At 29.3% G+C, this 27,032-nt stretch overlaps 1 protein-coding gene across 1 annotated transcript; it reads left to right on the top strand.

Annotated features, from left to right (window-relative positions):
• Positions 1–25,642, top strand: LOC111697328 (tropomyosin). Its single transcript, XM_023467282.1, has 12 exons — positions 1–109; positions 2,098–2,195; positions 13,141–13,271; positions 15,410–15,513; positions 17,041–17,104; positions 17,965–18,036; positions 19,475–19,531; positions 20,739–20,785; positions 21,036–21,113; positions 22,023–22,064; positions 23,658–23,720; positions 25,487–25,642. Exons 2-12 carry the CDS (start codon positions 2,099–2,101, stop codon positions 25,584–25,586), a joined length of 855 nt encoding a protein of 284 aa, XP_023323050.1. The 5' UTR covers positions 1–109; position 2,098; the 3' UTR covers positions 25,587–25,642.
• Positions 25,643–27,032: the final 1,390 nt, after the last annotated feature.

Consider the following 27,032-nt stretch of genomic DNA (forward strand, 5'->3'; position numbering starts at 1 on the left):
TGAGTTTACTTAACCAAGTTTTTTGCTGATTCATCAAAATGTTTTAAACCTCGCAGTTTAAGGTTCATCTCCTTCACAACAACTCTGCCTGGCCTTCTTAAACTCTCAAGTACGTAATTTAAAAAAAAATATATTTTTTATTAAAAAGCAAATTTTAGGAACTCATTAAACAAGTTTTCCATGTTTTTCTTTAATTTGACTCATTTATGTAAATTTTTTAACAAAAAATACAAAGAGAAAATGTTATCTATTTTCTCAATGAATCACTTTGTGTGTATTAAATTTCTTAATCCTAGTTATCATTTTACTAAAATTAAATCATTAAACATGGCTTCAATTGTAATTTTTATTTGCCGGTCATGAACTAATGAAGTAATCATATGTATTTTCTTCTTATTTCCAATTAACAACAAACACTAATGCTATTTATTGTAAAAAATATGTTTTAAGCATAACATTTTTGTGAGAAAAGATCAAAAATGTTTTAAAAAATAAAATTCCAAATTTTCACTTTTCCAAGGAGGCTCACACCNGGGGGGGGGGGAAGAGGGCAACTTTTTTATTTTCTTTAAAAATTCAACTTTTCCCTTTCGAGCCTTGAATACGCGAACTCAGCTAAATAAATCATATTTTCGTCTCAGCGTATTCGATCATTAAATCAGAGGAGAGATTGAGCTAAAATGTACACAAAAATTAGTTAAAGATTTTAGAAATAAAATCAGTTATTATGTCTTTTATAAAACAATTAAATTGAAAATTAGATTTTAAATTATTTAGAATTAAGAAATTAAAGAAGAGTAAAAGTCAAAATAAAAAATTATGTTTAAATTAAAATTTTTCTATATTACTACGATTTCTAATTTTTGAGTGCTCTAATTTTAATATATTATATTAAACATAATTCAGTTTTTATCTCGTGAATAAGTATAAATTAGTGGTATTAATTAAGTTACTAATGAAATAATCAATTAATTAAATTAATGAATTAATTAATGAACTGGGAAAAGTTCTGATTATCTATCCAACTGATTAATCTCTCCCTAGAACTTCACTGCAAAACATCCAAGGCCAAAATATTAAATACAAATATTTATATATTTGCAGGAATATATAAATACATGTTTATTCAAATATATGTTACGTGTAATTCAGATATACCTAGGGGCAAGGAGAGGGTTTTCTTTGGAAAGAATCGATCGATGGAGGGAGGTTCAGAAAAACTATCGGTTTTTTTAAACGAAAATAACGAACGATTTGAAATCGTTTAAACGAACATGAAAAATCTATCGTTTTTTGACTGAATTTTGAGAAAGATTTTGAAAAAACAATTGTTTCATTTACTGAATGATTTTCTCGAATAAACTTTTTTTTACTCCAGTTTTTTTTACTTACGGAACGATTTTTTTCTAACAAACTTTTTAAAAACCATCGTTTTTTTCTGAAAAAACTATTTTGTTGAACGAACGATTTTAATGAACAATCGTTCAGTGAGAAAGCAAACCAAAATAGATGGAAAAATTAACGTTAATTTTGGGATTTTTTTTTGAATGATTGAAAAAAAACGAAATGGGTGATTAACGAACATGAATGAATAAGAAAGTTTTGAGTTGAAAATAAGGTATTGCCATCTTTGCATAAAGGGTTACTTACAATTTGCTTACGTTCCCTTTAAGAATTTGAAGAACTCTTTGAAAGGATGTTTAGAAATTCAAAAAATAAATTAAACAGAAAAATAGAATTGATTAGATATCTGAAATAGTGAAACTTTCTGATTTAAAGTTAAGGGATATTTAGAAATTTTTAAAAGTTTAGCAAATCAAGAAATATTTAGGAATATGACCTCTGACGTCTAAAAATGATAAAATTTAAAAAAATATGAACATCCCACATCAGAATATTAACAGATTAGTTAAGGTATCATGCTACATTTTGTGAGATTTTTTTATTTCAGTTTTCAGAAAGTTGTTTTTTAACTTTTATCTTATTTCTAAAATATTTCTCGCAGATGTCTGATTTTATTTGAAAAGACAGAATATTATTTCTCTTGGATTCTTTTACCACAAGTTTTCCCAAGATTTTAAAATTTAATTTGTTCAGAATGGACGCCATTAAGAAGAAGATGACTAAACTCTCAGCAGAGACCACAACTGCAACAGCTAGAGCCAATCGATTTGAAGAGGAGTCCTTTAATATAGGTAGGAGTCCTTGTTACAGGTGGGAGTCCTTAAATATGGTATGCAGTCCTTAAATATAGGTAGGAGTCGTTAAATATAGGTAGACTCCTTAAATAAAGGTAGGAGTCCTTAAATATAGGTAGGAGTCCCAAATAAAGGTAGAAGTCCTAGATATAGGTAAAAGTCCTTAAATATAAGTAAAAGTCCTTTAATCTTACTCTATTTTTACCAACAGATAAAAAAAGAATAAGATTCTTTGATCTCATTCCCAAGACTCTTTATTTATCATTTATAATTAATTATCAAAATTACTTATATCCATGTTCTTGTACTATTCTTGTAATATTTGTACTATCTTGTACTATTTTTGTACTATTCTTGTACTATTATTGTACTATTCTTGCACTGTTCATGTATTATTCTTGTAATATTCTTGTACTAGTCTTGTAATATTCTTGTACTTTTCTTTTACTATTCTTGTACTATTCTTGTACTATTCTTGTACTATTCTTGTACTATTCTTGTACTATTCTTGTACTATTCTTGTAATATTTTTGTACTATTCTTGTCATATTCTTGTACTATTCTTGTACTATTCTTGTAATATTTTTGTACTATTCTTGTCATATTCTTGTACTATTCTTGTACTATTCTTGTACTATTCTTGTACTATTCTTGTAATATTCTTTTACTATTCTTGTACTATTCTTGTACTATCCTTGTACTATTCTTGTACTGTTCTTGTACTATTCTTGTACCATTTTTTTACTATTCTTGTAATATTCTTGTACTATTCTTGTACTATTATCGTATTATTCTTGTACTATTCTATACTATTCTTTTACTATTCTTGTACTATTCTTGTACTATTCTTTTACTATTCATTTACTATTCTAGTACTATTCTTGTAATATCCTTGTACTATTCTTGTACTATTCTTGTACTATTCTTGTAATATTCTTGTACTATTCTTGCACTATTTTTTTATCATTATTGTACTATTTATGTGCTATCCTTGTAATAAAAAAATGCTACATAAATTTTGAAAATGAATTCTGAAATGTTTTCGAAACCATTTTTTAAAAATATTAAAAATTTAAACAGTTATTTACAAATAACAGTACTTGTACTTCTTCAAGCGGTAAGATTGTCTTATGGTATTCCAAGTTCCTATAATTAGGTAAAAAGTAGAAAAATTTAAATTTCTGAAAAGAATGTTTAAGTTGTAAACTTCGTGCCTAAAATATTTCACCTGAATTCTTGGAATTGTTAATTTTCCAAATGACAAGATGATGTCAAGCAAAATATTAGTTTTCGTGGAAAATGCTTTTACCTCAAAATTCAAAAGGGAGTGACCGGCTAGGTTAGGTAGTTGAACTGAGTATGCAGTGTTGTGAAAACTTTTTTCCGGATTCGTTTGAGACATATTAAACTTTTTAAAGATCTATAAATCCTGAGTTTGAGCGCAAATTCGACGTTCAAAACTCCTACTTAGGGGGTGGATACGTTTTCAGAAGTTTTCCACAACACTGCATACTCAGTTAAACTACCTAACATAGCCGGTCACTCCCTTTAATGTAGCCATTGATGTTTGATTTTTATAAACTTTGTTCAAGATTAATTTTAAAGAAAAAATTGGCAAACCTGATAAATTTTCATGTGATTGCCTTTGTTGAGAGTTAAACTTGTTAAAAATTGTCCCTTTAAAGGGGCTGTAAGTGTAGTTTCAAGTGACCCTTCATGCATGCAAAGATGGCTAGGCCTGATTCTCAAAGATATTCTTAAAACCTTTATCAAACCAATAATATGGTTGGTTAAAAGTGTTGATTTCTGATAATTTTATGTTTTCCTGCAGTAGAAATGCGCAAGTTACTTTTGCAGAGAAAGAAACCATGCAATCGAAAATATTTAGTTTTCAAAAAATTCTAATTCCAACTTATCACTTAACCCGACAAACGGTACTGTTGTGAATCGGACCTCAGCACCTCTGCATGGAGGGTCAATTGAAATTTCGCTTACAGTCCCTTTAAGTTTCTATTTCTGTTTCTGGTTTATAATGGAATCTGAACATCAATGCAGGATGAGAATCTATCTCATTCAACTTTTAATTAAAGATAAACATGTACAAATATTATGTACAGGGTTACCCACAAAGGATGAGACTGTAGAGACGACCGGGAACTATTGAAACTCTTGAAATATTACAATCTCCGGGTTGATTTATGTCATCTGCCTTAAATATAGTAATCTAATGGTTTATTCAATGGTTTGACAAAGAAATAAATAAGTTTAGAGTTGCATGGAATCCTGAATGTTAGGAAACAGACAGAGTTCTTTCGGAGAATTGTGTCTAAAGTATCATCCTTTGTGGTATTTAAACCCAGTATTTAAACAAAATTTGAAAATTAGTAAAATATCTCCATTTTCGTTAATCCTCCTAGGATCAAAGCTCTCTGTAGTCCCTCTAACATCGATCTTGATATCCACAATTCAGAAACATCTTTGAGTGGTTTAGTTGTGATCAATCTTAAATTCTAAAATTAATATATTATATTGCCTTTTCAAATAGATCAACAATCACTTAAATTAATGAAAAAAAATTATTGTCGAAAATATTTCATCTATATATAAATTTGGCTTGTCTGTTTGTCTGTTTGTATCCAATAAACGTCAAAACGGCTGAACCGATCGGGCCCAAATTTTTGTGGGATATCACGTGACCACATGGAACGTTTATGAATGATAAAAAAAATGTGTTTTAAAGGTTTTTAATTTTGTAAAAAAAAATTAAATTCTTGAAAATCCGCGAATTTTTTTTTTAAATCCGCTAAATTTTTTTCTTCTTTGTTTTAAAATGTAAACAAAAAGAACATGTTCACAATTTAAATAGAAGATGGGCGCGAAGCGCCCTAAAGGCCTAGTGTTCTATAATTTTCTAAGATATTTTCTAATAATTAGGTATATTAAGAAAAACCGTAAATTGAATAGTTTACTAGTAAAATAAATCCGCTTTTCATGATTATCTGATTATTAAAATAATTAGGGAAAAATATTTTAAAAATATTTTTTTGTCAAATCAGTTAAAATATGTGTCCTTGATATTCTTAAAAAATGAAAACAAGCTTTAAATTGGCTTGAAGTAATTTCATTTACACCCTCCATTTACATAGTATAGCATGTCAGATACACATCGGTATTCGGTTCCCTTTATACTTTACCCATAATTGAACTAAATCACTTTTTTTGACACAAATGTGGTTGAAAGGTTTTTGGGATATTATTGCATTTTGACAGAAAATAATAAGGATTTTTATGAAACAATTTTGTACTTCATCCTTCACAGTTCACACTCACTTCATGGTGAATTAAATTATTGACATCCTATAAAGTAATCATCGTGCTAGCTATAAAGTTAAATTAGCTGTTAATTATAGCAACGTGCCATAAAGTAATCATCGTGCTAGCTATAAAGTTAAATATGATATAATAATAATAAAGCTGGTGATATAATAATAATAAAGCTGGTGATATAATAATAATAAAGCTGGTGATATAATAATAATAAAGCTGGTGAGATAATAATAAAACTTTAAGAAAAACACTTTAAATAGACTTCCTGCAGACTTCAGATACAATCAATATAATTCTAATATGAATCCGTCAAAACGTTACTTATTATATAAGTATTGAAGACCTAAAAATTGCAAGATCCGAGACGGTACAAAATGTTTACTACCCTTTTTATATTTTACCTGCTAGGGAACCAAGCTTTGCCTGGAATTTTCGCAATAAAATAACCCATTCAATTAAGCATTGTTAACTCAACCTAAGAACATTCCCATTGACCTTCTTAATTTCCTAATAAAAAAATTTATTCAAATCTCTCATGATATATTATCGGCAAAGATAATAGAATATATATTAGAGTGGAATTTAGACAATTCTTCGGTATGAATTTTTTCAGTCCCTTCCAGCCTGAAAGGGAGTTCAAAGTGTACAAATCATGTAAATGTTCACAAATTATATGCAGTAGAGTACATTAATACAGTATGTTCCCTAGACTATCCATTTCAATTTTGAATTTTTTAAGCCTTTAAATAAACTCTATAAAATGAGTTAGGTGAATAAAAAACATCACTTGATTTATAGTTATAAGTGAAAATCATCGTATGTAAAGTGAAATCGTATGTATGTGAAATGATCATTGGTCAATTATGAAACCAGCCTATTTCATAATTTGGTTTGCTTTCAATATTAATTTAAGATTTTCAATAAAATGATGTTCCAGGGCCCAAAAGGTTATATAGTGCAAATCTGTGAAGTACACCTGCGATATGGAAACAGTTCAACAAAATAGCCGTTTTCCACTTTTTTTTAGTAAATTCCACTCTAATATATATTCTATTCTCTTTGATTATTGGACATTCAAACAAACAAACAGAAAAACAGAGATTACTACTTTATATGTACAGAAAATCTTAGTTCTGCTTGACCAAATAGGCAAAGTTTGACTAAGATTTGTTTCAATCCATAAAAAGACTTTTTTGGGATAATTCGTCAGTTCTTTAATTGAAGAGTCAGCTAGAAGCACCTCCTCCTGTCATTGCTTCTTGCCTCACAAAATCAGGCATGCATGAAATCTAAGCTCTGATTGTGTGTACTTTATATGTACTTTAAAATGTTCTGTTTTAGCTCAAGTTGACATTAACGTGTTTTAGTGCCTAAAAGTACAGAGGGAAAAACAGATATCACCATGCTATAGTAACCCTTCATTTTATCCATCTTACCGAAATCATTTTCTTTGAACATGTTTTTCGTAATTACGAACACGTTTTTCGTAATTACGAACACGTTTTTCGTAATTACTAACTTAATGTTAGAGATTCAAAGTCCTGGAACTAGAAAGCTTAAGGATTAGGAGAGAGAAACCTAGTGTTTATCCTTTGCTAAAAAATGTCTGAAATCTCAAAGGCACTTTGCTCTATTCCCTGTAGAACGTTAAACTATTTACTATCAACTATGCTAGAACGGAGAAACTATGCTAGAACGGATAAATTATGCTAGAGCGGAGAAACTATGCTAGACCGGAGAAACTATGCTAGTACGGAGAAACTATGCTAGAACGGAGAAACTATGCTAGAACGGAGAAATACAGAAAATCTGCTATTCCTTATATGCAGAGAAAATAAAACTCCCTGTGATATAACCCATGATATATTCAATTATATTCTTATGAGAATGTTAGTCATATTAAAATATGTGATTATGATCTTGATTCATCTCTAATAAATCTTGCTTACTTACTTATTGATTTAATGTTAGAGTTTCAAAATTTTGTTAGATGTCGCTACCGTTCTGTTCAAAATTCTGATCAAATATTTGTAATTTCTAAATGCTTATTCTATATGTTAAAAACAAAATGTTAGATTTTTTTCCTAACTGATGAGCTACAGGGAAATTTTATTTTCAAATTTGTTAATTTAAATTTCTCATCAATTTTAAAAATGATCTTTCGTTACTTTTGATTTAAGTTAGGATCGACAGCAGTGCCATTAATCTTATTTGTCAGAACTCAGATTAAACTCAAGTTTTTCTAAATTTTGATTTTCATTGAAGATATATTTGCAAACTATTTGCTCGAAAATTAAAAAGCAAAACTACTGCTTTTAGAAAATACATTGAAGGGGTGCCTTAAATCTTGGAGCTACTTGTACGATGCTTTAAACTTGTTTGTGGCCCTATACTGCAGTATACACATATAAAACATCAGTTAACCCATGTTTATTGACTGATGAGGAACGAGAGATCTGAAACAATTTGTATTAAAAAATATGAAAACTGAGAAGCTGTTCTGATTATTGCTTTATAGTTACACATGCATACATATATAAGGGTTTTAGGACGCTTTGCGCCCATCTTCTATTTCAATTGTGAACATTTTCTCTTCATATATATTGTAAAACAAAAACAAACAAACAAATTTTATAAAAATAATCGTGTATTTTCTCAATTTTCAGAAATCAAAATTTGTTACAGTCTAATTTTTGAAAATTTTATCATCTATAAACCTTCCCTGGGGTCACGCGAGGACCCAGAAAAAAATTGGGCCCGATCAGTTCAGCCGTTTTAGCGTTTATTGGATACAAACAAACAGACAAGCAAAGTATAGATATATAGATAATGATAAAAAAATTTTAACCTAAGAGACAAAACTTAAAGAGGACCTTTCAAATTCTTTTAATTTTTTTAAACAATTAATTTTGCAGATTAAATATAAATTCCATTGAATATCCTGTTATGGTTGTACCCTGCAGTGATAACTTAAAGTTAGAAATCAAGCACTAAAAGTCATAAATTTTGAAATTTGTATAAGTGGATATCGAGATCAAACGTTGCAGTAAGTTGGTGCGATTTCACACAAAGTTTTGATTTTGGATTTATGGTGACATCAGTTTAATCCATAGAGAATAGAATATATAGAGAGGAATTAAAAGAATCTCTCGGTATGAATTTTTCAGTCCCTTTCAGCCTGAAAGGGAGTTCAAAGTGTACAAATCATGTAAATGTTCACAAATTATATGCAGTAGAGTACATTAATACAGTATGTTCCCTGAGCCTGAATTTTAAAAGAGTATCGTTGAAGGAAACTTCTGAGTTTCCTTTTTGGGGTCTAACATTTGTGTAGATTTTGATTTAAGAGATTCGAAAAAAATGGAGAATATGAATAAACTAAATAAAATAATATTTCATAAAGTAAATATTGATATCCACAAAACTGCCTAACCTCATTCGTAAAACCCGGGTTCTAAAACTGGTTTTCACAACGATACCCTGTCTTAAGTTTTGGGCTCTGAGTCCGAAATTTAAAAGAGTATCGTCGAACGAAACTCCCGAGTGTCCTTTTTGGGATCTTAACATTTTGTAGATTTTGATTCGACAAAAATGGAGAATATAAAGAAACTAAATAAAATAGTATTTCATGACAAAAATATTGATATCCACAAAACTGACTGACCCCATTCGTCAAACCCGGGTTTTAAAACTGGTTTTCATAAGGATACCCTGTCTTAAGTTTTGGGCTCTGTTAAATAAACTTTTTAATGAATTAGGTGAATAAAAACATTATTTGATTTATAGTTATAACGGAAAATCATCGTTTGTAAAGTGGAAGGCATAGAGTCTATGTGAAATGATCATTGGTCAATTATGAAACCAGCCTATTTCATAATTTGGTTTTCTTTTAACAATAATTTTAGATTTTCTATAAAATGATATTTCAGGGCCCAACAGGTTATATAGCATAAATATGTGAAGTACACCTGCAGTATGGAAACAGTACAACAAAATGGGCGTTTTACACTTTTTTCTAGTAAATTCCTCTCTATATATTCTATTCTCTATGGTTTAATCATTAATAAGATAAAATTCAATTCCGGCCATTCAAAACTATTGGAATTTAAAACAACAAAAAAGAATAATAATTATGTTTTCTCATTTTTCATTTCTTTTTACTGCCGCGCACAGTTGTAGAAATCAAAGAATGTTGAAAATTAAATTTGCAAAACTCTTCAAGATTTTCGAACCAGATCTTTGATGTCGATTTTACATCTTGAATGAAATTGTAAAATTGAATTTTGCTTAATTTCAATATTTTCCAGTGAAGGAGGGGACAAACTTAGCTCATTTTTGTCTTATAAGCTTTAATAAACTGTTTAAAATATACTTACGCATCGTAAGTCAATGAGTAAGTATATTTAAAATAGTGTATATATTTTACTGCCTTAAAAGCGACTGCTTGGGTAATTTTAAGTTACACCACATTCAAAGATTTATGTACCCGATTTACAACAGCACCCTTTTCATATTTGTCTGATTTAATTTAATGATGGAGTTATCCTTGTTTTACCGTCTGAAAGTTTCATTTGTGGTTTTTCTATATTTAGTCTTACGCATGCGGGTTTATGCAGCAGATTAAAGTACATCAACAGTCCCTTTATAGTTTATATATATTGTTTATATATAATATTACTTTACTACTCCTAGGGACAAGAAACTTCTGGAGATTATCTTGTCATTAAAATTGTAGAGATTAAGATTTAAATTGTGAAGATTAAAATTAAAATTATAGTGATTAAGATTAAAATTGTAGAGATTAAGATTAAAATTGTTGAGATTAAGATTAAAATTGCAGAGATTAAGATATAAATTGTAGAGATTAAGATTAAAATTGTAGAGATTAAAATTTAAATTGAAGAGATTAAGATTAAAATTGTAGAGATAAAGATTAAAATTGTGAAGATTAAGATTAAAATTGTAGAGATTAAGATTCAAATTGTAGAGATTAAGCTTAAAATTGTAAGATTAAGATTAAAATTGTAGAGATTAAGATTAAAATTGTAGAAAATAAGATTAAAATTGTAGAGATTAAGATTAAAATTGTAGAGTTTATGATTAAAATTGTAGAGATTAAGATTAAAATTGTAGAGCTTAAGATTCAAATTGTAAACATTAAGATTAAAATTGTAGAGATTAAGATTAAAAGTGTAGAGTTTAAGAACCTAGAAAGAAATAATTATATTAAAAGAGTAAAAATACAACAATTAGAATTCTTAAGGTTAAGGGTCATTTAAAATACCGCTTGTAGTGTACGCTGTAGCCTGTGTAGCCCCTTCAAATCAAAATTTATCTAGAATAAAATTTGAGAGAAGCTTTCCTTGGGAAATTAGAAAATGTAAAGAAACTTTTAGTTTAAACCTTAATCCTAAACCTAGTTTAGAATAAATATAGAGCTGAGGTTGGAACTTTTGTACTGTTAATCCTCTAAGAAAGCACTTTTGTAGTTAAGCCAATTCCTTCTGGATAACGCTTACGATCAATTTGAGATCGCAAAATGAATATCAGCTGTTAAACATTTGTTTCAAATATTATTTACTTACGACCGAGGGTCATGATAAAATTATAATAATAATATTTAAAAAAGAATTTTAAGAATGTTAATCTACATTTGCAAGTTTAATTTTTAAGGAAATTTTTCACACATTTATATGCTTTTCAAACTAAAATTCAAACTTGCATATTTAACTTTCTTTCAACATTTTAAATTTAATCTTTAGATTTTAACACTCTAGTATATAAAAGTTTAAGTTTATTTCATCCTTTAAACTTTTTCTTTACAGTTAAATTCTTTTTCGATTTAACACAAAATAAATTAAATTAAATTGAGACAATACAATTCTTATCCGGCATCAGATCAGCACACTGCTCACCGTAGTTTCGATATAAGTAAAGAATTCTATTCAATCGTTACATTTGGATCTATAATTGGATTATAAGATTTGAATAGACAGATAGAAAGATAGATCTTGCCGCATTTGCAATTCTATTGGTCCTGAGTACTCACCATGCATGTGAGCGAACCATTATTGGATAAGACGCTAAAACTACTGTGGCTTTTACTTTCAACGGTCAAAATTGCAGCGTACTGTACACTGTACAACCTTTATGTTTACTTTTTTGTCAATATTCTAAAAATCTAGTCAAACGAACAATTTAAAGGAGTAGTTCAGGAAATTAAGAATTAAGGAAGTGCTCGCAGTGTGACTTAAAAGTAGCTAATGAGGATTCACTGAAATGTGAACAGCGAATTGGAATTAAAAACCCTGTAATGATATTATGTAATACCACTACCATCCAACTTTTAGAACAAAAAATAAAAAGCTTTCAAAAAGATCATTAGGAAAAATGCTCTTGCAAGTATATTCATTAATAAATAATTAAATATATTTGATATATGATGTAGCTAACTATAAACTCTATATTTTCCGATTCTTTGTCTTAAATCAATAGGTTGTGCCCCCCCCCTCATGGCACAAACGTTGTATAATAAATGGATACCTATTTATATGGCTATTTGAACTATTTCTCTCATGCACTCTCGACCGGAGAAATAGTTCAACTTTCCTCAGCTGGTTTAACTAATTCTCGCAATTTATTAATTCCAACCTCTCTGAATCCAATAACCTATTACTTTGCTTGTATTTTGTGAATATAATTAGAATAATATTGAAAGGGGGTATAGGCTGATATCGAATTGAATTCGATATCGATTGCTTCTAATTTTACTTTTATCCGTTGCTTATGTAAGGAGAAAAGGGTTAAAAACGATTCATGTACCGATATCAGCCTAGATACCCCCATATACCGATATCAGCCTATACCCCCATATACCGATATCAGCCTAGATACCCCCTTTTATTCATGACGAACATTCCCTTTAAGAATACTTGTATTACTTGTATAAGAGAAAATACAATTTCAGACTAAATTGAATTAAGTTGGTTCTTGATAAAACTAGATCAGATTATAGAGCACAAGCATAGATTACATTTCCCTTAGTATGGAAATAAATTAGATTTTAAAAATAATTCTTGGAAACAATTACATATTCTACTAAGTACTAGCCCAGCTTTGCCTGTTTTTTTTTTCTTTAAAAGTCAAATCACTCAACTGAGCCTCGAATAAAGTGCATTACAGCTTTAAAATATTCATACTCAGGGCTACAAAATGTTAAAATAGGTTAGTAAAGTCAAACCAATGACAACACCCTGGTGAAAATTCAAAGACAGCCAGGTAAGAACAGCTGACGCATAATTCACATGGGTTTACCCAGCCTAGAATTGTTGCAAAAAGCGCGATTGGGTACACTAGACGGGTTGGTACGAATTAACTACTTGTACTGGTTTGGATCATGCATAGATGGAAGTTATGAAAATTTTCAAAACTGTGTGGATCTCTGAGAATATTAAGAACGATGATTGTTATTACTAATGATATTGTAAATTATCATAATTATAATTATTACAAATGATGTTATAAATTATCATAAATAATTATCAAAATTATAATTATTATTAATGATATTACTAATTATCATAATTATAATTATTATCAATGATATTATTCCCAGTGAAGGAAGCGGAGAAGATTGAGCAGCAGCTGAACAACCTGACCAAGAAGTTCCAGAGTATGGAAAGCCAGTTTGATGTTGTGATTGAAGATCTCTTCAACGCCAGCATCAAGCTAGAGGAGAAGGAGAAGGTAAATCTTAAACAATGGGATACCAGAGCTGAATGAGACATCCTTAATCCCGATTACTTAATCTGAGTATTCAATGGACACACTTTTAATTTCCCTCTGAAACCGTTCTTTCTTGGATATAGTAGAGAAAAATCAAAAATCGTTTTTTTTTAATTAGAGAGTTCCTCCCATTTCTTATATATTCTTAAATGGCGCGCAAAATTTCAAATTTATCGGCTTCATAACGCGACTCTGATTGGATGAATTTTATACACTTTTCATGATACAAGTACCAGATTAGATTAGTCTCGATATTATGTAAAAGAGAGGATCAAGCATTAATCTCGATATCCACCATTCTAAAGTTTTAAAGCTCAGGGGCACCATGTAAAATTTTATGTTCATCAGTTTGAAAAGGAAAAATTAATAATTTCTTTTAATTCTAATTTTTCTGAGAGTAAATGATATTACTTTGTTAAGAGCTGCAGGTGTTAAAGGGAGGGATTGCCTAAAAATGAAAGGTGTATAGGCCGACTTGAATTTGGTTTTGATCGCTACTAAGTATACTTTTATTTGTTGAGTATAAAAGAGAAAGTGGTTAAAAACGCCAATTATACCCAAGAGAGTAGAACCCCTATAAATCCAAAAAGTGGTATTATTCCACCCGAACCGTAAATAAGTCATTTAAATTTAAAACTAAACTCTTAAAACTCTGTGGACGACGATTTTTTGGCCGGTAGTTGTCACTCGCAAGTAAAATCCTTAAAATTTTAAGAGCTAGAGATCTAATAATCTTTAATTATAAAATGCCACTATACCTTTGAAACCTAATGTTGTATATCTTTGATATTAAACTATTAAACTATCAGGTTGCAAAGATATGGAAATTCTAAAATTATAAAACTTATGACTGAGTTATCTATTTCTTTATAAAAAATGATGGGAAGAATAAGATTAAAGCTTAACAAAATTAATAGGATTAAATATAAAAAATAAAGAGATTAAACTAACATGAAATTTGACAAGAAACGTGAATAAAGGAATTTTATAAGAAAAAAGTATGAAAGGCGGAAAATAGAAAAATGAGCCTAAAATAAAACATTCTGCAGAGTACAATAATTATAATAATAATAACTGCCAATCTGAGATAAAAAGCCAAACAAAATGGGGTTTCCATATTTTTCTTATATTTTCGGTTCCCTGGCACTTGAAGTTTCTATAATACATCATTTGGAAGATCATTTAAAGACTAAATATAGTCAAGGCTGAAGAACAAATTAAGCCTTCAGATCGCTATATTTATTATGCTATGGGCCTTCATTAAACCTTCAGATCGCTATATTTATTATGCTATGGGCCTTCATTAAACCTTCAGATCGCTATATTTATTATGCTATGGGTCTTCATTGAAGTCTCATCTGTTGAGGGTAAATCTGTAGATTTGAAGGAAAATTCTTCCTTAAAATCGTTCGCTTTAGATCCTTCAGATCTGGTAAACTATTAATTTCTCAAGTTATGTCTTGTTTGAGTTTACTAAAGTTTCAACAGCCGGAATTCTTAAAAATAATTTAATTAAACTATTTAATAGTTCCATCAATCAATTAATCACACAATGGTCGGCGTTTATATCAATCAAGCTTTTTATTTAAGTTTTAATTTCTTACAAGATTTCCAAATTACAAGTTTTCACGTTAGCAAGGAGAAGCTGTTAATTTACAGCTTTTCTTTGTTTCCATTCCATGCTGTTTGCAAGCTATGGTAGAAATCAAAAATTGTAATGGAAAGTCGTCTTCATAGTATTGATATATATATATACGACGACGAATGTAGTAGTTTAATGATATACCTCAAGCATATATTAATAATAAAATTAAGTTATTTTTTGTGGTTTTTAGTGTAAGTTCTTAAGTAGTTTGTTGATCAAAATATTTTTGGGTTCCCCTGAGGCCGAATTTTAAGAATTTAAACCGCATCGCCGAACCGCCAAAAACCATGGTTTCAAATAAGTTCGGCCGGCTCAAATCTCGAAACACTGATATACACTTTAAAGTGGAACCAACCATGTTTGAGTCTAATCTAAAATTTGAGAAACGGCTCAAATTCTGTTAATTCGGCATCTGATGTAATATAACTTCATACAAATCTGTTTATCCTGCCAGGTCGCCGCTAATGCTGAAGCTGATGTTGGTGGATTGTCCCGCAGAATTCTGCTCATGGAAGACGAGGCCGATAAAAGTGAAAACCGGTTGGCAACAGCGATTAGGTAATTTCAACGAGGTTGTAAAATCTAGAGTGATAATGTACGCTAATCCTTTCTAATGTAACGGCCGGGAACTACAGCAAGAGCGTTATAATATTAGAATAGTAAACCGTGAGTTAAGCCATATCAAGGTTATAATGCAAGGAAATTAATTTCAGAGGTTTACGCATCTTTTTTACTGCAATGTACTGTTTCTGATCGGTAATGTAAACATGAGACGGATGTCGAAGCCTGACATGGAATCCACCTTTCACAAAAAAAAATCAATGAAATATTCTGGTCATAGGAAACTATTATGTGAATTATCAAAATTATCAAAATGTAATGCTTTTAACCTCCTCGGATATTAAACGAACACTGATGCATCGACTCTTGTTTACAAATTCCGTCAAGAGAGTACTGGTTTCAATATGTACACAAAGTATACGCAACTGCAATTTACTTTTCTTTTCATTATAACCTTGGGCCATATAATCCCCTTCTGTCATTTGTAAGTGTACAAAAATATATATTTATATAAATATGTATTTTTGTATATTTATATGAATATACATCTTCTATCTCTCTAAACGAGAATATAAAATAAAAAAAGAAAATTTCTGGAAACTTAATTTGAGGAAATTGATTTTTACCAAATTATTAATTTCCTTTATTTTTATAAATAATTTTGGGCCGGCGATATCCGAGCTGAATTATAGAATGTTATTCCAGGGGAAATTAGTTCCAAAACTAACTTTTGGCCCATTTGTAACACTGAGTGTTAGAAATGGGCACAAATTGCATGAAAGACTGGGTTTTTAGGATCCCGGCCCATATCCAGAGTAAAAGAAGTCGATAGTTAAACTACAACCAACATTTTATTAAGCATTACGAGGACAACAATTCCCAATTTAAAACTATTTTCTGGAATATATATATATATATATATATATAAATAAATAAAGATAATATTAAAATTTTGATTTCTCAACTCAATAATGATTTTAAATTGTTAAAGAACAATATGTTTTTTTCTGTTTTGTTTATATTTTATCTTATCAAAAACACAAGTGGCGTAAATGCTAGAAAATTGACATTGATATGAATTCGAGTAATTGTCTCAATACCAGGATATGTTCCAAAAACGCGACATGAGCTGAAATGCGGTAATTGTTTAAAAAGAGGTATATGTTCGAAAATGAAATCAATTGTCATTAAAAAACTAATTCTCACACCTTATTATTTGTTTAAGGTTGACATTTTTGTTTCAAAATATAGTTTTAGGTATTGTTTATGATATGTATTGTGTAGTTTTGTTCAACTCGGCTTGGATTTAAAGATATATGCGCGCTCTCGGAAAAGATAACTTTGCAGACTTGGCCCATTTCTAACACTGAGTGTTAGTTTTGGAACTATTTTCCTCTATATTCTTTATGAAAGATTTACCATTCATGATTCATAAAATCAAATCTAGAATTGGGTGGTTGGTATTAGCCAGTTTTTTTTTATTTTAAACCTTTTAAAAAGTTTTCACAAAATTTAAATGTTTAGTGGCCTGCTTCGAGCTTCATTGAGGGCAGACGAACAAATAAAAGCGAGAAATCAGTTGGTTCAGGTATTCTTGAAAGGGACTATAGGAGTATAGTTTCAACTTTCAAGTGATCCTCCATTTTTAAAGATGGCAATGTCGGCTTCCCAACAGTACCCTTGAAATCTTTATCTGATAAACAACGTGGAAGATAACGTATTTTATATATACCTGAGCTGAAAACTTTAGAATGGAATATCCTTAATCCCGACCGGTTAATTAATCTGGAGATTAATAACAAGAGGAGAACAAGCATTATTTAATCTGGAGATTAAGAAAAAAAGTGGATCAAGCATTGATCCCGATATCCACCGTTCAAAAGTTTTCAGCTCTTGAAAAGTATTTAATTCTAATAACTTCTTGGTAAAAATACGCAAGTCATTTTTGAATAGTAGAACCCGCAATAAAAATAATCACTTTTCATTATTGTAAAGATGAATATATAATTCATATTAAGTATATAAGATTACCGTTGTGAATCGGACATTCTAATTTACAAATGGAGGGTAACTTGAAATTACGCCTACAGTTCCTTTAATACTCCTTTTGTAATTCTTTATTTTCCAATTGGAATTAATTCTTTCTTATCTTTTTAAAACTTAATTGTTTATTCTTTTAATTACTGTTTAATACTTAAAAACAAAAGACATTTTTACAGTGATCCATTAAAAAGTTTTAAGCTCTCGCGCCAAAAATTGATGAGAATTTTCCAATTACTTCTTGAAATTAAATCTAAAAAAATACACTTTACAGTTCTGAAATGTACAATGACATTGATGGTAAAGATCTACGTGGTTTATCATTTTAATCATTCTTAGCAAGCGATTTTTTTGTAAATCATAAAAATGTTTTAGAAAAAAATTATTTTTTGTTTTAATTTATTTAAGGATATCTCGTCTAATGAAGAGAATATTGATGAGTTGGAGAATAAGTTGAAAGATGCGAAATACATTCTTCAGGAATATCTCAAATCTTTTTCATAAAAGTATTTTTAATACTTATATTTTTGCAACCTTAGATATTTAAACTATGAATTCTGTTATATCAAATAATCTGAATTGAAATATCAAAGGTTTACACCATTGGGTGATAAACATATAGGGATTATAGAATCTGAATTTGTGGCAAAAACTCAATTCCTTTAGCAAAATCCCAGTTTTAAAGCATATTAGAAATTTAGGAAAATTTAAAAAAAATCACTTATTTAAAAAAATCAAAAAAGATATGTTTTAAGATAATGAAATTTCTAAAAGTGGCTTGATAATTATTTTTATTTTTACTATTTTCTGATAAAAAAGAATCCATTGATCAAATCGAAATGTCATTTTAATTAATTAACGACTTTTTCACGGTTTTATAAAAAGAAATTCATTTGAAAATCAAACAGAGAAAAAGTTTTGCCTTTTTCAATTGAAAAAGCATATTTCAAATTTTTTAAAAATTTTCTCAAATATCTATTTCAATATTCTTAAAAATGAATTTTATTCATTCTTTTAAGTTTTATTAATTTGTTTAAATTATCTTCTGAACACCTTTTATTAATTAGAACTTTTAAAGTTAACCAAAGAAAAGTTTTTGCTGAATTTATCCTTTCTTCTGTTTTTCATGAAAGATGAAGAACTTTAAAATTTTTAAAAACTATTTATAAATATTATATATCTATATTTAGAAAGCGTGAAACATCTTATAAATACGACTTAATCTTATTTCCGCCGTCCAAACACATCCTTCTTTGTGAGTATTTCTTATTAAAAAAGGCAGTTTAACTTCATTGTGGGATGATTATTTTCTCTATAAGAAAGTTAACATGCAGTACGCGATATACTGTAGTAAATACCTTACTCCAATAAATACTTTTAGATCAGTACCAATCCAGGTATCTGTCTCGCATAATACTACAAGATACAACTCAAATTACTTAAAAATGAGTTCTCCTCTGAAATAACTATTTACATTATAATTATTTGAGAATTTCTGTATAGAAATGCTAGATGTAAACTTCTATCTAGAAATGCTAGATCTATTCTTCTATCTGGAATTGATAGATCTATTCTTCTATCTAGAATTGCTAGATCTATTCTTCTATCTAGAATTGCTAGATCTATTCTTCTACCTAGAATTGCTAGATCTATTCTTCTATCTAGAATTTCTAGATGTAAACTTCTATCTAGAAATGCTAGATGTAAACTTCTATCTTGAATTGCTAGATATATACCTCTATCTAGAATTGCTAGATCTATTCTTCTATCTAGAATTGATAGATCTATTCTTCTATCTAGAATTGATAGATCTATTCTTCTATCTAGAATTGCTAGATCTATATTTCTATCTAGAATTGCTAGATCTATATTTCTAACTAGAATTGCTAGATCTAAAAGCTGAGATATGAGAATGTAGGAATCTGAACGAAAATATGAAGATATCAGTAGAAAACAAGCAAACCTAGAGACTGAGGTAAACATCGTTATATATTCAAACAATACCAAAGCTTTTATAATTTGCAAAATTGTAAAGATTACAAACATGTGTTGTGGCGAGTTTTTAGTTCCGTGTGGTGTTATTTCACTTTAACTTATAACGTATAAGAGTCAGAAATATAGTTATAAAAAAGTGGGCTTTCCCCAACAGGGCTGCACTGTCAATTTATTTGATTCATAAGGGTACCCTTTAAAGCTTTTCCTAATCATATATAAATGGGATATCAATGTTTATGTTTTAAAAACTTATAATTTTTATTCGTGGGTTCTCTATAGAAGGGACTTGCGCAGTTCTTGCATTCAGAAACAAAGGAGAAATTAATCAAATTAAACACTTTTCAAGTTAAAAAAACGACGTTATCTTCTCAATTATTGATCTGATTAAGGTGTCAAGGGTTGTGAAACAGGCATGCCTCTTTATAAACGGAGATGCACCTAAAATTACAGTTCCTTTATATCTACTTCTTTTAGCCTTTCAAAAGACTCTCTTTAACTCACTTTGTCTAATTTTAATGTTATAGTTTGAAAAATTTGTATGGCATCACAGCCAAAATGATGTATATTGTGCTGCTCGAAAAATATTTCTAAAAACTCTTAAATCGTTGATCAACTGGATAAAATTATTTAAGTCGAAAAGTATTTTATTATTGCTAAATCAAATTTCATGTTATGTAAGTCCTACTATTATAGAAAACGTATTACACATATTTATGAATAAATATTTATCATATATTATGTATTGTGAAGATATATGATGCCTATTATGATATATTCACACTTTTATATCAATTATTCATTGATCCTGCTCTATACTCCGCACTAGATATTTTGTCCGCAGTGTTATCATAACAATATCAAACCCACAGAAAACATTTCAACAGATTTCAATCTAGATTTTATTTAATTCAAATTTTTCTTGACAATCTTATTTCTTCATGCTCAACAATGAATATACTTTGCTTGTTTGTTTGTATCCAATAAATATGACCGGCCCAGGAAAGGTTTATGGCTGGTCAAAGCTAAACTAATTTTCCCGGAAAACAATTTCGACATTTATTAATTTTGAAATTTCACCCTGAAAGCCCAGTGGATAACAATTGTTTATTAGAAAAAATATTCATGTCGTATCGCCTGTAGATATTATAAAAAGTTTGTAAAATATATTTTATTTAAACATATTTCAGGCTCAGCGTGCTACTGAGAGAGCTGACAATGAAGAGAAGAAAATCAGGTTTCGTTCATTTTCCAACCTTGCTCATTTATACTTTACATTTTCCAACCTTGCTCACTTATCTCATACATTTTCCTACCTTGCTCAATTATACTTTAAATTTCCTAACCTTGCTCACTTTTTACATTTTCCAACCTTGCTAACTTATACTTTACATTTTCCAACCTTGCTCACTTATACTTTACATTTTCCAACCTCGCTCATTTAATTTTACATTTTCTACCTTTAATCTACTCTATCTACTATCAAGTGAGCTGGAGGAGGAGCTCAAGGTTGTCGGGAACAACCTCCAGCAGCTGGAGGTCAGCGAGGAGAAGGCTATGGCTAGGAAATCAATCAATCAATCGAATAATCAGCAAACTAATTAATCAATCAGTCAGTTAATCAGTCAATCAATTTATTGATTTAAAAATAAGTTAGTAAATCAATTAATAAATCAGTCAGCCAGTTATTAATATAAATAAATGTCGATCAATTAATTCATAAATCAATCAATCAACTAATTCATCGACAAGACAATCATTTCAATTTAAGTCTGTTTAAGTTCATCAATCATGATCATATTAAAGTCAATAGTCAATCAATCAGTCATTTAGTCCCTAAACCAAACAATCAATAATTCAATTAATAATCAATTAATTAGTCAATTAATTAATTTATCAATCAACTTAAAGGATTATGATAGATAGATAGATAGAAAGATAAAGTTTATTGTTAAAATACATGTATTTGTGTACAAAACGAGTTTACAATTACAAATTGATGATTATTTTATGATGATGATGATCAATTTATCGAGTTTACAATTACAAATTGATGATTATTTTATGATGATGATGATCAATTTATCGAGTTTACAATTACAAATTGATGATTATTTTATGATGATGATGATCAATTTATCGAGTTTATTTGATGTTTCGAAAGGGATATTTGTTAATAAAAACTTTGTGTTTAGAATGGTGAATTTCTAAAATCAGAGAATAAATATCAAAAAACATTTTTAGTTTTTAACTTGTAATTTTTATAAGTGTTAGACGATATTAATGATATGCATAATTAGCAAATATGTAAAGAAAACTTCAAGATAAAGTGACTTTCAAAATTAGTTTGTTGGTAAATTTTCGTCTTAAATATTCATTAATGAATAATATACATTAACGATTAAATATTCATTAAAAAAATATAATTATTAAAATTTGTATTTTCATTGATTGATTGATTGATTAACTGACAGGGAGGAGACCTATCAGAAGCAGATACGAGAATTGATGAACAGGTCACCTTCTTAAATGATTATATTGATCACTTATTTTTTTATTTATTTATACAATTATTTATTTCTCTATTTATTCATATACTTAAGTATTTATGTATTTTTTTATTAATTAATTTATTTGGTTAATTGTTCATTTCTTTATCTATTTTCATTTTTACATATTTACCTACATTTTATTCATCTAAAGGTCCAGCTAACAGAAAAAATGAATTTTTTCATCCCAGTTTTGAACCAGTCCGCAAACTTAGAACAAAAGACGTAAAAAAGTCGAATTTTTCATCCCAGTTTTTAACTAGTCACAAACTTGGAAGAAAAATTGTAAACAAAATAGACTTTTTCACCTAAGTTTTTAACACAAACTTTAGTTCCAATTGTTCATGACTAGTTTTTTTACAAGTTCAGAATAAGACAAGAATAAGATCAGAATAAGACAAGAATAAGATCAGATAAGAAGATTATCAGAATTAGACAAGAATAAGATCAGAAAAGAAGATTATCAGAATAAGACAAGAATAAGATCAGAAAAGAAGATTATCAGAATAAGACAAGAATGAGATCAGAAAAGAAGATTTTTTTTAACACAAACTTTAGTTCCAATTGTTCATGACTAGTTTTTTTTACAAGTTTTACTGCCAAAATTAGCTTTGAAAGTTGAGTAAAAAATGTTCAGGTCATTGAATATCAGTCAAGTTGTTAAAAAGAATCTGCATAGTAGTTGAATCTGTTTTGGAATGGATTTAACACTGAAAAGGTCGCTAAAATAGCACATAGAAGGCTACCTAGACAATCATGCAGCTGTCAGCTTAGAGAAGATAAATGAACATCTTCAACAAGGGATTCATGGATCTGTGAACTCAAGAAGGGCCTTCAGAATAAGACAAGAATAAGATCAGAATAAGACAAGAATAAGATCAGAATAAGACAAGAATAAGATCAGAAAAGAAGATTATCAGAATAAGACAAGAATAAGATCAGAAAAGAAGATTATCAGAATTAGACAAGAATAAGATCAGAAAAGAAGATTATCAGAACAAAGTCTGATTATGATGAAACTTGAACCGAAGTATTTAGTGCATATATATAACCTTCTACCAATTAACTGTTTTAATCATGTAATCATACTGATTCAGCTTTTACAAGAAAACTAGCTGAAGTGCCCAGCGTTGCCCGTGGAACATTAAAATTTTGAGAGAAATAGATTTTTTTTTTAAATATATTATTTGATTTTCGAAAAAAATATAGAATTTTTTTTAGCATTTGTTACTCCCCGAAAACCCATGGGTTCCTTCAAAAAAATTCAGCCCATTCGGTGCCTTGGCTCACCCTTTATTTAAAGATTTTTTTATCTTCATTATAAATTTGAATTATTAAAGTGACTGTAAGCGAAATTAAAAGTGACTCTCCATTCACAACGGTACCCTTGAAACCTGAAAAAAGTAGAAAATATTGTCGTTCTTCTAGATATAAAAGTAATTCCTTTATACTTAATTATACAAAGCTATAAAGGATACCGTTGTGAATCGGGCATTGCCATCTGTGCATGGAGGTTGGCTTGAAATCACTCTTACAGTCCCTCTAAATAATCTTGTTTAGGTTAAAGATGGCTGAAACTGAAGCCGAGAATTCTGAAATGAATATTCAACGACTCAATATTAGGTTGGAATAACAAATAAAAGTAATTTTTGTGAGAGGTGTGAGGCTAGGGGGAAGTGAGCTCCCTTGTCAGGGTTTGAAGCAGTAGTCTGTAGTTTGAAGCAGTAGTCTGTGGTTTGAAGCAGTAGTCTGTGGTTTGAAGCAGTAGTCTGTGGTTTGAAGCAGTAGTCTGTGGTTCGAAGTAAAGAAAACAGAAATTTTTTGATTGATATCGTCCTACTTATATATTTGCTTATTGTGTTCTTATGAATTTTTTCCAACACGTGCAAATTGAAAGTTGAGTTTGGTTTTTCATTATATAGTCGCTTTTATATCAATACTCAATACGTAGAAAGAAAAAGTGGGAGAAAACCTTGATTTTTAAAGGTTTAAAAGGATATAGCGCGCACGTCAAATTATTAAAAAGTATGGTTTACTTTTTCGAAGTTAATTTTTTTTATTTTGTATTCCTCTAAATGTTTAATGACCCACGTGGTTTAAATAAAAATATTTGATAAGATTAGGTCCAGGATTTTTCTTACGCAATTTTTTTCTTGTATAAGATTTTAAAATATATTTTCAACTATGATGTTGTTACGCAACTACCCAGTTCCCCTAAATATGAGTATGTGTTTACTATGTGGTGTTCCTACGGATCTGACCGGAAGCTGCTCTGCTCTTAGATCTGTCCATAATAAAACCAGGATAAGTCTTCAAGCTTTATTGTACAGTTCAATCTATAAATTTAACAATGAATATAGATCGAAAAAGTATTATAAGCCACAGAACCGGTCCTTCTCGTAATATATATGTTGCGTAACCCCCCCCCACAGGATTTGGTACGTAGATATATATAACTCCGTCATAACCATATCAGGATTTGGTACGTAGATATATATAACTCCGTCATAACCATATCAGGATTGCTTAACTACGTTATATATAACAGCGCATAACTTGTAATTACGTAAGGACCCAATTCTAATCTGAACTGAAGAAATATACCATAGTTAATATAGACACTCTGTACTGTTTACTGCGAGAGAGTAATCCTTCCCTGTTTTGATAAACAGGTTGAGGATCCTCCCCTTTGATTTTGGATTGATAGTTATGAGCTTCCGATTGATATCAATAGCTTACAAGATCGAACCCAGTAGTAGTGGCGTTGATAGATTTTATCCATGTGGTTCCATGTTTTGATTAAACAAGTTCAGGATCGCACCATTTGATTTGGGATCGATCATTACGGGATTGTAGCCGTACTTGACATTGATAGTCAAGGGAATCTGATTTGTACTTGGATAGATACTTGTTCGGGAAACTTTTATGAAGTAGGGCGTTTACTACATACATATTCCTATATATTTTTATAGTTACATTGTCTATTATTTACATTATTATTATTATTATTATTATTACATCTACTATTGAAATTCATAATTCTGTTTTACCTATAATAAAGATGTGATAAAAAAGAAAGAAACAAAATGAATCATATTTAAATCACTTCGTAAACTGAGAGTTCCGATTTTTGTGTTAGAGTTTGCAACCCTTGGATCAGTGTGATGACAATAATAATATTTTCAGTTATTTCACAATTAAGTATTTATTAGGTCAAATGTTCTTTTTTATGCTAAATTTCCTCAAAAACAATACGATTCTTTATATTCATGTTCATGTAGTTGCCATAAAGGCTNGCCTCCCTTTATGACAACTCAATGTATTAATTTGGACTTTGTTGCATTTTTGTTTCATTTGTTGATCATTTTCTAGATGAAGAATGTGTTTAGGATTGATCAGATCGAGGATGAATTGATCCATGAGAAACTGAAGATCAAAGCTGTGTCTGATGATGTTGATGGTACTTTCAAGCAGATGGCGTACATCTAATCAATCAATCAAACATCTAACTCAATCATTCAATCAATGAGTGGTTGTTAAAACAAGATAGATAAAGGAAGTCCTGGAACCGAATTTAATGCATTTGAGCTAGGTCGCTAAAATCCAAAATTACCGATTGAAAGTAAAGACTCATGAGGATTTTACTCGACGATTCAGGATTTGAACCGACGGTTTGTGGTTCAGCGACCTATCCACTTGTTTAAATACGATTCCTGTCAAATTGCGCCAAAAATGAATAACAGAGAGTGTCCTACCAAACCTGAAAGTTGATAAACAACTTTAACGACTCTCTGAAACTTATAAACTTCTGAATTTTACAAAGGAATTGAGTCTTTGCCACAAACCCTGATTTTCAAATTACCATATCTTTGCAACCCAGTTTCGTAGACATTAGATATTTCAAACCGTTAATTTTGTTATATAAAATAATCTAAGCTTGAAGTTTACACCATCAGGTTGAAAAGACTCAGTTTCTTTTAAGATATTTAGCCATCAAATATTAAAAAGTATCTTTTCTGCATTAAAAAGTCTTATTGTTGTGTCCAAAATAATTTTGCAAATCTATTAATAATAAGTGTACAACTGCAAAGAACCATGAATGCAAAATATTCTTTATGCCATCCATTCAAAGTCTAAGGCGCAATTTTTCTTTTGCAATATGCTGAATTGCAATTACTTAAAGGACCTTCTATATTTAAAATATATGGTAAATTCTTAATTATAGATATAATAATGTAAATTTTTTTAATAACTATATTTTTTGCCATTCAGAGCTAGCCTAGACTAACAAATATATATTCTATATTTTATGTACAGTGTACATTTGAACATTAACAGTAATTGATCATAGCCTTGTAATCTGAATTAATAAAATGAAATAGAAAAATGCTTTTCAGGATTTTTATTAAAAGTTTTAAAGAATTTAATTACTTTGTGATTTTAACATGGAATACTTTTCATATTAGAAACATTAATTAATCAATTTATGAGTAGAAATATTGAAATATTGAAAAAACTACAACTTTTTATGATCATACTTTTGTGAATTCCCCCCCCCCCCATCCTTGCTTGGTTATTGATTAATTGGCTTCAAAATTAACAGAACTAAGGACAGCCTGCAATTTTTTTCTTGTTTTTGTCTAAGGTGAGAGAAGAAAAGTCCAGGAAGAAAAACAATCGTGATTTTGTGAGATTCCTACACTCTAAGAAAATAAACAAAATTTGTTGTTAAATATTTGACAACATCTGCTTGGATCGGTAATAAAGATACATTTTTTTATTAAAACTTAAATTTTCTCTCAGTGTAGTTTCCTAAAACTTTGAGATTTCAATCTAGAATATTCTGTGTCCATCATGGTTTAAAAAATTTGAATAAAATATAAATATTTTTTATTCTACCACTTTCTTAAAAATTGACTAGAATGAGATTGTTCA

The sequence above is a fragment of the Eurytemora carolleeae genome, unplaced genomic scaffold, assembly GCF_000591075.1.
Source record: "Eurytemora carolleeae unplaced genomic scaffold, Eaff_2.0 scaffold75, whole genome shotgun sequence".
NCBI classification, from domain to species: Eukaryota; Metazoa; Arthropoda; class Copepoda; order Calanoida; family Temoridae; genus Eurytemora; species Eurytemora carolleeae.